At 40.9% G+C, this 12720-nt stretch overlaps 1 protein-coding gene across 3 annotated transcripts in view; it reads right to left on the reverse strand.

Annotated features, from left to right (window-relative positions):
• The window catches only part of LOC133126249 (traf2 and NCK-interacting protein kinase-like), a 134611-nt gene that overhangs the window by 61992 nt on the left and 59899 nt on the right, over positions 1–12720 (reverse strand). For all 3 annotated transcript variants that reach the window (XM_061238262.1, XM_061238263.1, XM_061238261.1), the window contains exons 5-7: positions 4933–5043; positions 2987–3077; positions 1818–1948 (exon numbers count right to left, since the gene is read on the reverse strand). In XM_061238262.1, the coding sequence (XP_061094246.1) occupies positions 1818–1948; positions 2987–3077; positions 4933–5043 (333 nt within the window). The remainder of the gene's footprint in view (positions 1–1817; positions 1949–2986; positions 3078–4932; positions 5044–12720) is intronic.

A 12720-nucleotide genomic window follows, 5' to 3' on the forward strand; every position in this document is an offset into this window, starting at 1 on the left:
AAAGGTTTAACCATTTAGCTAAGTTTTCCCTCATAGGATACAGTCAAATACATAATTTTTGGATTTAAAATGGTGCTTGACTGATCTTGCCTGGTATAACTGCGCAAAACCACGAGGACCAGAGGGAGTATTTGAGAGTATTTGATAGTATTTCCAGACAAGCTCAGTTAGAGTAGAAAAGTATTTGAATCCAAAGCAATTACGTATTTGACCCAGGTCCGATAGCGTAATGGCGCAAGACGACACACAGCTACTGAAACTCCACTTGAAAGGAGTAGCAGAGCCCAGGAGGCGAGGCTGCCTTCTGTCTCTGCTGAGCTCAGACACACTGCCCTACTCCCTCTCTGACACGGAGATGCAACGGAAGAGATAGTCATCCATTTCTTTTTTTGCCGCTCTGTCACAACATCCAGGTTAAATGACCCCTGTGCGCGCCTCCTTTCCGCCTCGAAAAATAATGCAGACCTGTTTGGAACAGCAATTGATTTCGCTCCTCTCCAGATATGATCGCAACAAAAGCAATTTCTCCCTTCAGAGCAGGGAGGAAATGGCCTGGGTGACTCACCGTGTGTGTGTGTGTGTGTGCGCCTGCTTCTGTGCGCCTCACTGTCTGTGTGTGTCTGTAATTATGTGTATATTTACAGTGCAGTCCGTAAGTATTTGGACAGTGACACATTTTTTTTTCTCGGTTTAGCTCTGCATTCCAACACACTGAATTTGCAATAAAACAATGACTATGAAGTTAAAGTGCACACTTTTACAGGAGCTTCAATTTGAGTTTTTACATCCATATTGGCTGAACAGTGTAGGAATTGCAGCTGTTTTTATAGAGTTTCTTTGTTCTTTGCTGGAGTACAGAGCGAAAAACAACAGAAAATGTGTCTAAATACTTACGGACTGCACTGTATCATTTTTTTCATATCATATCAAGTTTTTCATGAGAAGACTGCCATGTTTTTGAGGGCAATGCGTTCCGATACCTTAAAGTCATACGTAACATGTTCCGATACCTTAAAGTCATAGGTAACACGTTCCGATACCTTAAAGTCAGACGTAACACGTTCCGATACCTTAGAGTCAAAGTAACACGCTCTGATACCTTAAAGTCATACGTAACACACTTGGATACCTTAAAGTCATATGTAACACACTTGGATACCTTAAAGTCATACGTAACACGCTCTGATACCTTAAAGTAATACTTAACACGTTCCGATACCTTAAAGTCATAGGTAACACATTCCGATACCTTAAAGTCAAAGTAACACGTTCCGATACCTTAGAGTCAAAGTAACACGCTATGATACCTTAAAGTCATACGTAACACGCTCGGATACCTTAAAGTCATATGTAACACACTTGGATACCTTAAAGTCATACGTAACACGCTCTGATACCTTAAAGTAATACTTAACAAGCTCTGATACCTTAAAGTCATACGTAACACGCTCTGATATCTTAAAGTCATACGTAACACACTTGGATACCTTAAAGTCATATGTAACACACTTGGATACCTTAAAGTCATACGTAACACACTCGGATACCTTAAAGTCATACGTAACACACTCGGATACCTTAAAGTCATACGTAACACGCTCTGATACCTTAAAGTCATATGTAACACACTCGGATACCTTAAAGGCATACGTAACACACTCGGATACCTTAAAGTCATACGTAACACGCTCTGATACCTTAAAGTCGTATGTAACACACTCGGATACCTTAAAGTCATACATAACACGCTCCGATACCTTAAAGTAATATGTAACACGCTCTGATACTTTACAGTCATACGTAACACGCTCTGATACCTTAAAGTCATACGTGGCGTCGGGGTTCTCGTCGCAGGCGATGACCTCAGGCGCCATCCAGTACGGCGTCCCGATGAAGGTGTTCCTGCGGCCCACGGTCCGATCGAGCTGCGCGCTCACGCCAAAATCCACTGGAGGCCCAAACGCGTGAACACAAAACATACGAACACACAAACGACGAACAGACAGAGAAACACATTTAAGAGGTATTAAGAACAGCTCTTTTTTCTTGACCTGTGGTTCCCAAACCTCCGCATCCAGGTATTTGGTGTGTTCCAGTTGAAGCACACCTGATACATAAAATCAAGGGCTTGGTTAGATGCATCAGGTGTGTTCGAGGTAGAACCCATCAAATATCTAGATCTGGCTGGGGCTAATAACAATAATTTATTTATTATTAAATTTAGCTATTTAGCTGACGCTTTAATCCAAAGAGATTTACAGTTGACAGAGGACAAACCCCCTGGGGCAATGTGGGATTAAGGGCCTTGCTTAAAGGGCCCAACAGCTGTGTGGATCATCTTATCGTGGCTTCCAGGTTATGTACCTTATATACCATTCAGTTTATGATTTTCAATGAAACGTAGTATGAGCAGTATGCTAAATATGCGATTCCGGACATAGTCTGGCTCTCCCCTAAGAAGCCGGTATTATTATTGTGATACTCCGGCTCTGCTGACAGAAGCAGGCACTGGCACTTTATCACGTGTGTACAGTACAGTTCATGGTCCTGCTGCCCTGCCTAAACCGTTGTCAATGTTGTTTATGTCCGCACAGGAGGTTAGGACCTCACCACTTGTGTGTCAGGGAACTAATAAATAATTAAATAAGTTGACAGCCAGGAGTTCACAGCTCACGCAAAACTGAATATCCAAGGGCCGGTTAATGGTGGACAGTTGGGGTCAATTTCCGTCCTGCCCTGCAGCACCACACCTGTCTTTCCGCCTCTACAGTGCCTGCACTGAGCCTGAACTCATAAAAGATGATTATGTAACGCAGGTTTGACGTGTTGTCAACAGTCCCATCGGACAGTGCTAAGCCTGTGCAGCTGAGCTGAGGATAGTGTAAACCTCTGCATGCTCTCCCAAAATGGCGGAGGAGACTGCAGTGGTGCGAAGGGCCTAAGAATGTGATTGAGCATTGGGAATACGGGCAACGGCTGCTCTGACCTAGTTTGACCTCTGCGTTCTCTGTGAGCAGGACGTTCTGGCCCTTGATGTCCCGATGGATGACTTTGTGTTGGTGAAGGTGAGTCAAACCCTGCAGGAGGAAGGAGGGAGGGATGGAAGGAGAGGGAGAGAGATATGGAGAGAGAGAATTTAATTTAAAAACGCCCTTATTTTTAAATGAGTATTGAATGTTTTCAATAATATTACTAATACACAAATAAATACAACCAGGGGTCTGGTGGAGGGTAAACACACGTAAACACAGTGTATCCATCTCTTCATTTCAGAAATAGTTTACCCACCTCTCTCCTTATTTTTTGCTGGGAAGTGTTGGAATACTCTTTCCCTTTTGCAACTTTTTTCAAACTCGTTTTAGGTCTCTACTCTAAATTCATGACAGTGTTGTCAATTCAAAGATCATACTGTGAGCAGCCACCAAGGACATGCTTGTATCCATCAGTGTGTGAGAGGTTTATGAGGTCTGTGTGTTTGTCAAGTGATGATGTATTTGAATTGTGATTTTCATTCTCTGAAGTGGTTATCTTGAAAATTTAAGGAATACTTTTCTGTTTAAAAGCAGCCATTGTTACATTGAGAGACCAAGGATAACTTATTACAAGTGGCAAGTGTGTGGTTAGCTGGGAAGAGGCGGATATTTGATTTCCCTCTCCGTTTTTAAGATAGCTAGTGCCATGAACACTTAGTTTGCGAGGAATGACATATGTCTGACCAGTAAAGGAAGAGTATCCAGATTAATGTATGTGTGGCTGTACTCATTCACTTGACTGTTGTCTGAATATTATTATCTGTTAATATTACTGGATTTGAACTGAAGTCTCTGCAACATTTAAAGTCATGGAGTGACCCTCCAATGTGTCCTAATAGCACAACACCACTAGCCATCTTCAGATTTCTTTGCAATTGATCTACATCAACATACTCATTATTTAAAAAAATGTTACTTGCTACTAAGCGGCACAAATTCAGCTCATGTGACACGATGTGACAACTTCATTTAGATTAGCAATTGTGTTTGACTAAATGCACAACATCAGTCAATTTACACATTTGGAGTGAAGTTTATGTTTATCACATGCATTTAAAAAATCATAGCAAAGTAATGCTCGACTAAAGATCTGTTTCTGTAAGCAAACACATTAAGCACACTGCACTGAAAGATAAGGCAAGGTGCATGTTATTATTATTGTTATTATTATTGGTTATGTTATTATTATTATTATTGTTATTATTATTATTACTATTATTAACAACAATAATAATAATTATTAGTAGTGAGAGTAATAATAATATTTTTTGAACATTTTTCTCCCATGCTAGCTCAGCCTGCAATGTGCAGCTATGAGCAGCTAGGATTTACCCACCTTTTTACTTACCACTACAGTCCTGAATACAATCATACAAAAAGAAAGACAGACAAGTGCTTACATTACATTGCAAGAGAGAGAGATCAGAGAGAAGAGAGAGAACAGAGTGTGTGATCTTACAATCCAGACATTAAAAAAAATATTTCTGCATATAGAAGCAAGAGCCCTTGCAACAGGTGGTGCAGAAAGAGAAGGAGAGCGAAAGAGACAAAGCACAGAATGATAGGGGAGGCAGTGTGAGAGGGGAGAGCCACGGTCTCGACAGTGTGAGAGGGGAGAGCCACCGTCTCGACAGTGTGAGAGGGGAGAGCCACGGTCTCGACAGTGTGAGAGCGGAGAGCCACCGTCTCGACAGTGTGAGAGGGGAGAGCCACCGTCACGACAGTGTGAGAGGGGAGAGCCACCGTCTCGACAGTGTGAGAGGGGAGAGCCACCGCCTCGACAGTGTGAGAGGGGAGAGCCACCGTCTCGACAGTGTGAGAGGGGAGAGCCACCGTCGCAACAGTGTGAGAGGGGACAGTCACTTTTACGGGACAGAGTCCCCGTTGACTGCTGACTCACTCTGAGGATCTCCCTGCAGATGTAGGCTGTCCACTCCTCCTTCAGGGAGTTCCCCTTAGTGTTCTTTATCAGGTCTGTCACCGAGCCAGCACCGCAGAATTCCATCACCAGCTGCACAAAAGAGAGGGAGAAGTCAGCATGTGTGTGTGAGAGGACCGTACATGAGAGCATGTTCATGTGTGTGTGTCTGCGTGAGGTCGTACATGAGAATATGAGTGTATGCGTGTGCATGTGCAAGGTCGTAGATGAAAGTGTGTGTGCATGTGAGGTCATGTACACACACACTGGGCACTTTATTAGGAACATTTAAACTTTATTCCATCGACTTATTCATGCGATAATCTAATCAGCCAATTGTGTGGCAGCAGTGCAATGCATACAATCATGTAGATACGGGTCAGGAAATTGAGTTAACCTCCTGAGACCAAGAGAATAATTTTTCTTTTCTTTTTTTCACAGAATACAAGCGTCTTGGATGACAAAAACAGGATGCAGTGAAAATATTTTCAAATTATACATTTAATTTGATTTTGTTTAAATGTAATTTGTATTTAACGTCCCCTTATGTTAAGAGAAATACTGTATAGAGCTCAGAGAAGGCACAATTGTATGTCCTCGTTTGAAGATGCAGGGTCTCAGGAGGTTAATGTTCACATCAAAAAATTTGATGTGAGTGACTTTGACCACGGAATGGTTGTTGTTGGCAGAGAGGGTGGTTTGAGTATCTCAGAAACTGCTGATTTTCACACACACTAGTCTCTAGAGTTTGCAAAGAATGGTGCAAAAGACACAAAAAAAAATCCAGTGAGCAGCAGACAGGAACGCCTTAATGAGAGATGCCAGAGGAAAATGGCCAGATTGGTCAAAGCTGACAGGAAGGTGACAGTAAGGCAAATAACTACGCATTACAACAGTGATATGCAGAAGAGCATCTCTGAACACACAACGCATCATAACCTTAAGTGGATAGGCTAAAGCAGTGGAATTCTAATAAGTCTAAAAAATACCTAATAAAGTGCTCGGTGAGTGTACAGCCACACTACAGTAACTGCCTCCTGCTCTGCTAGGAATGTGGGAGTGTTCCTGGACAACCAAAGAGCTAGTTACAGTAACATAATTGCTTGTGTAAGATAAATGGTAGTGGAGACTGGGGAACAACCTAATGCTTTTAGGTTCTCACATAATGAAAAAAAATCTATACATATTACAGCAAATATTTGTAATTCAGAAAGAAGATGCATGTCTTTGCTATGACTACAAACCACCGGTGAAGTTCTAGGACATTCCTGCTGATTACAGTTCAGTCGAAATTAGCGGGACTGAAACTGGTTTGGTTTGGTCCTTACATCGAGCGTGGATGATTAAATAGACATTCCATTACGCAACAATAGGGGTCATTTAATGGGAGTCGAATCTCGATTCTCAACATTAGAGTCAGTCTGAGTTGACTCCAAGAATTCTGGACTTGCCCATCCCTAGACGATTGTGAAAGTCCAGAAATGAGAAATATGCCATAGACTGGGCTGTGACTCATGCCTTAGACCTGGGTTGAGCAGGATAGTGGTGAAAGGGTGAAATGCGGATCTGTCTGACTAGATAGAAAATCTCTACACCAAAATGGCAATGAGCTGTTCATTGACTTGACTGACACAACCTGAGCAGTGGCTCTCCTCTCATCTGGATTATTTGGAAAATGCACAACAGCACAGCAACACACTAGACCATGCCAGCCGGAAAATATGGCCCCGTATAGTATGTCATAACAAAAAATCAAAATTCCATAGAAAAGCCAAATACAGTGGGCTCGAGAATTATTGGCAACTTTAATAAAAATGAAGAAAAGAGGCTGCATATAATAAACAGCATGGATAATGAGATATATTTTATGCTCAAACATAGAGGAAAACTACATACTTTTATTTCAATACATTTACTCACGTTTTAATTTTTTTATTAAACTAAATCAGATGTAGTTAATCTCAGTCTAAAGGAACTATATTTCATTCCATCACTTCCTGTTTCACTAGAGTATAAAAAATGAGATAACAAGCATGCAAAATCCCATCAGCATGGGAAAAGCCAAAGAACTGTCAACTCAGAAGACACAGGTGGTATCATAGACTGACCATCACCAGTTGTGTAATGGGTACAACAAATTAAGAGTTAAACATACCCTTTACCACTGTAATGGAAATATTAAAGTAATTTGATAATATAATAATATAACAACTTGACATCAAGAAAAGACATAAATATGTATGGAACCAATTTAGCAGATTGCATAAGGATGTTTTGGCCAAGTAAAACTTTTGCAGGTGTTCAGCCTCACCTTGCACACATGCAAGGTGATATCAGGTTTGAATAAATTTGATATTGGGTATTATCAAGGGTATTGATATTATTCCTTGCACACACTGGAAAATGTAAATTTGCTCAAGTTAAGCACATGCCCACAGGCAGACAAAAATAGCATGGCTGCAATTCTACTTACACTGCATTCCTCATATCTCTGACTCCTCAAAATGCAGATGAGACTTTAATTATGAAATATTTGCTGGAATGTTCTTGAAATAAAGTTCTCAAAGTTCTTACATGAAAATCTCTAGTACCTGCACCAGCGGCAGATAATGGTTGGCAGTTGCAAGCGACAGAGATGGAGGAGGTGAAAAAGCCTGATTTTAATTAAGAAGAGCTGGAGATATTTCAGCAGCAAGCAGCCAAGCACCACTCCATTAAATCTATACGGTCTGCACTCTTTACGCAGGACCCAAGTCCACAAAAGTACAATGTAGGCCAAGACCACGGAGCCAGGGGCTTTTTTGGTTCAAAAGGACAGACCTGCCACAGCCACAACATGGTAGTGGAGCGGTGGTAGACCTGTACATACACAAAGTGCACTGCAAACCATCATAAAATCATCACGCCTTCCTGGTTCCTAATTTTATTATGGTAATTAATAAACCATCAGTTGAAAGAAAGCTCCTGTAGTCCCATGTCAGACAGATAAGAGGTCAAATTTACCGGACATTATGTTAATAGTTAATAGGAAATGATTTTGGAATTTAACAATGACAAAATGATGTCAATTTCAATTCATAATAAGAAGTAGAAATCACATTCTACATGGACCACAAACATTTTATTGCACCCACTTGTAGTCACGTAACTAGTGGCGGACAAGATATTCCATCTTCTCTTGGAAAATTTTCATGAGTCTTTGTCTGAATGGGCTTGACCCCTTTCGTTTGGCTAGCTCCCCATCACGTGTGTACCATTAATCCTCCATCTATGAATTTCTTACACTCCTTAGTGCACATATTTTGTTTTGCATGCAGATTTTAGTAATTACCTTTTTACAGAAGTGCGGAATATACTACATGCCTTATACTGTATGTCAGCAATGCATTTTTTTCATACTGATAGCAATGTTATATAATGCAGATTAAAGCTATTAAAAAGCATTACAGCAGGCTGGATGCGATATGCAGACCAAACAAAAGCCATTTCCTCCCACGAAAGCATTGTGCGGTGCTTGCTCATTCATCATGTTTTCTGCTGCACATCCTACAGTACGACCCCCCTGACAGAAGAGGCTATCGAGAACTGCAATGATGCAGCCCCACACTACACTTTCGCTTACCCGTGGGTCACCTACAGGGCAGCCTGGTGTACAGGACACGGTCATTAATGGCATGACTACACCCCCCCGCGCGGTGAAAAGGTCAAGCTTGATACGGCCAGCGCGCTTCTTGGAGGAGGGTGGGATCACACCGCATCGAAAGTAATTTCCCTCGAGTGTCGACGTCCAATTCGTGGTAAATGAAACGATCAAGTGAGCGCCGTGGCGACGGCATCAAACCCTTGAAGGTCGCGGAGCGAGCATGACGCCCTCCGGTGAGACGCTCCCGGGAGAGTGTGCGTTTTCAATTAGAGGTTTGTCCATTTGCTGTAATCACCAGTGGTGCGTATCAGACATAGCGTCGCCCTGACACATGAATATACAGATAGCATATAAATTGTATTGTCTACTCCAGAAAAACAGTCATGAAATGATTCATATTCTTAGCTATACACCAATGCAGATACTGCACATATTAAGCATGCAAGATGCAACATGAGTCTGTTTCCCTTATTCTTCATATAAACTTTATTACTGTACATTGTAATAAGGAGTTCAAGATAGATACCCTTTTCCCCAGTATATAATTCCAGCTACTATACCCACAGTATTACACACACTAGCTACTAAACCCATGGTACTACCCCTTCCAGCTAGTAAAACCACAATATTATACACTTCAGCTACTAAACCCATAGTATTACACAATCCAGGTACTAAAGCCATGATATTATACCTTCCAGCTACTATACTAAGAATATTACACACTCCAGCTACTGAACTCATAGTATTACACTTTCCAGCAAATAAACCCATAGTATTACACACTTCAGTTACTAAGCCAATCACATAACTCCCATCTCACATTCACAGCCAATCACAACCACAAATAAAGCATTGCCAATCATCCGTGTTTAGAGACCACATCACGTCTCTCGTCACATGCAGGGCACAATAAAAAGAAAAAGATCTTAATCTATGCCCAATGAGAAAATATGAACACGGTAAATGGTAAATGGTTGCCATTTATATAACACCTTTATCCAAAGCGCTGTACCATTGATGCTTCTCATTCACCCATTCATACACACAGTCACACACCAACGGCAAATGGCGGCCATGCAAGGCACCAACCAGCTCGTCAGGAGCATTTGGGGGTTAGGTGTTTTGCTCAGAGACACTTTGACACACCCAGGGCAGGATTGAACCGGCAACCCTCCGACTGCCAGACGACAGCTCTAACTGCCTGAGCCAATGTTGCACAAGGTGTGCATATGTGTACAAATTGCAAAGTCTCACCTGCGAGATCTGTAGTATAGCAGTTGTATAAGCTTCACAGAGAGATTTGCACCCTGCAGGCTACCTTGAGAGCATGGCATAGGTTCCAATACACCAGACAAGCTTACAAAAGCAAAGAAAAGTAATTGAATCCAAAACGATTACGTATTTGTTCTTAGTCGGGCCTGAACTTCTTCTGTGAACTTCCTGCATTAGAGCAGTAATGTAACAGTAATGTATTCAATATGAGCTACCTGTAAGTCCCTCTGAACAAGAGCAAAGCACAATAAATTAATATGTAATCACGTGGGATTTCCGTGCCATCAGCTTAGCAACAAGGTTTAGTAGCACTTAACAAAACAGAAGGTGCAGCTGCAGTGCATAATGCTCCCTCGTAAAATAGACAGTTCATTCAGTCTCACGTAAATCTTGTCACATTTCATTTTAAGGAGGATGGCCAGTGGAACTTTTTCTTGGTGTGCTAGGCTAAAGTGCTAGGCCTTGGTACAGTGATGCACCAAACGGTCCAGTATACAATGTGTATGTGTACTTACCCTGGTGCAAACTCCAGCTATGGCAGTTTGACAAGCTTTAAAATTTGAGCTGGCCAAGCTGTTCATAAGTTGGTCTAGCGATTTAGGAGTTCCGGTCTTTGATAGCAGGAATATATAATAACTATAATTCTGTATAGCTCCCTAAATATTGAATTCGATTTTCCATCTATTAATTAGAATGATGTTGATTCAAATTCAAATTCTTGAATTGACTGAAGGTAAATCCATGAATGGGTTCAGACTACATCCTATGGGGTTATTATGGTATGTATTAAGCATCAGCAACGGAAACCTGTTGCATTGCAATATGGACAGTATATCAGTATAAACATTTGATTAAATTCTATTGGGTCCAGATCATCTCTGACCGATAAGTTCCTGACCTAATGGACAATATTCGCAACTTCTTATTCGTAATTCCACCTTACATTCTTTAAAAGTGTTTCACAAGCAGCAGCTTATTCGCAATGTCACAGATACATTTTTCAACAACAAAATTGTGTTTGGCCACTAGCTAGCATTTAGCACACAATATAGCTAATGTAGCCAGCTTCTCTATTCATGCTGCTGATAGCTAGCAAAATATTAGAGCGCTTACAGCTATTAATATCTCAATGTAACATTATTGTACATCCCAAAACCATTCAGTTATATCACATGCCATTTCACAATTTTCTCATTTAATATTTTATTTTCTCTGCTTGTAATCAAACAATTAATACATGGTCATGCAGTATGGAAAATATATTTAAGGTAAACTATTCTTGTCATATCTACTGCATATATGACAGCAGCATCATTGGATACCTTGGACCCATGATGACGTAAAACCATTTAACCAACAAATGTGTTCCATACTGTATCAGCATAATTCAGCATAAACCACTTCTCATAAAGACCCATTTAAATGCATACATTTAAGCTGATTGCTGACTGACCATTTCACCCTGTTCATGTATTATGGAATGAAAATGAGAGCAAGAAATAATATAGCTAAAAATATATATTTTTTAAAACACAAAAATGCATGTAAATCATAATGTCATGTACGAATGCAAATGTGTCCAGGAATGTAAGGGTAGGTGGGCAGGGGGGACGGAGGTTTCGGAGAACAAACTGATCCATGTAACGTATTACTCATTACATCATTACAGTGCCCATTTCCCCAAAACATGCTTTAAAAGAGGAAGGCTGACATCAGTCACAGCCACGCACTTGGGCTGGCTTGAGTTCTGTCTGGGAGGCTATTTTAAGGAGACTGATTGTGTCTTCAGGGCCTGTGGCCCTGTATCTGGAGTGCTGACATGCAAATGCATGGGACTTAATTCATGTGATCTCCTTGTGAGGGCACCATGGGTGGCTGGACCTCATGACAGGGAAGTGAAGAAGTACTGGAAAGAAGTACTATATTTTAAACATGCAAAAATACATACAAATGCATACTGTATGCACATATATACTGTATATACTGTACAGTACTGTGCAAAATTTCTGCAAAGCAAAGATGTTTCCAAAAGTATTGAAATTAAAAGTTTATAAATACCAAGTTTACTATAAAGGGCAGTTCAAAGCTAATCAAATCAATATTTGTTGTGAGCACCCTTTAAACCTGCTTCAAGTCTCTTGGGTAAACTGTCTTGGTATGTTATTCCAACAAAGCATATTGGAGAACTTGTTCTTCTGCTGACTTTGACTGTTTCACTTGCTGGTAGCTCTCCAGGTAATTTCAGACAGCCTCAATCAATTTTGTTCTCTGAAAAGTTCTAACAAAAACATCTCCGTAACATTTAATTTCTTGGAAAAGAAATATTTGGAAATCTCAAGTTTGCTCTTTTCTACTGACACACTAATGCAGTAAACTAAAAACTAAACATCTTCGGTCAAGCTTATGTGAACAATCTAGTGTGCTCAAGACTTTTGCACAGTGCTGTACATTCACGTACACATTCGGAAACACACAAGCAAATCTAGAACTGATATTGCGTACCTACCGAAAACAGACATAGCTGGAATAAAAATTTAAAAGGCTCCTGAGCTTGCTGTAGCACTGTTATGAGGTCTATAAAACCCAACAGCCTCTGAAAAGCTAACTGAATAAATCAGCAATGGCTTAATCAAAGTTTATAGCGGAACCGAACTGGGACCTTGTTTGTGAAGCCCGGTAAAGGACTGACTGTAAAAGAGAGCGCGGCACACGCTGCTAAGGCCAAGGCCTTCACTTTAAAAATGTGCATTGCTATGGTGACGCCGCCCATTAGCGAGAGCACACACAGAAGTGGGAACAAAAAGATGACGGACGGAGCTGCTGGGTGGCTCATCCTGTTAATTTACTGTTCT

The sequence above is a fragment of the Conger conger genome, chromosome 4 (assembly GCF_963514075.1).
Source record: "Conger conger chromosome 4, fConCon1.1, whole genome shotgun sequence".
In the NCBI taxonomy this organism is placed as follows: domain Eukaryota; kingdom Metazoa; phylum Chordata; class Actinopteri; order Anguilliformes; family Congridae; genus Conger; species Conger conger.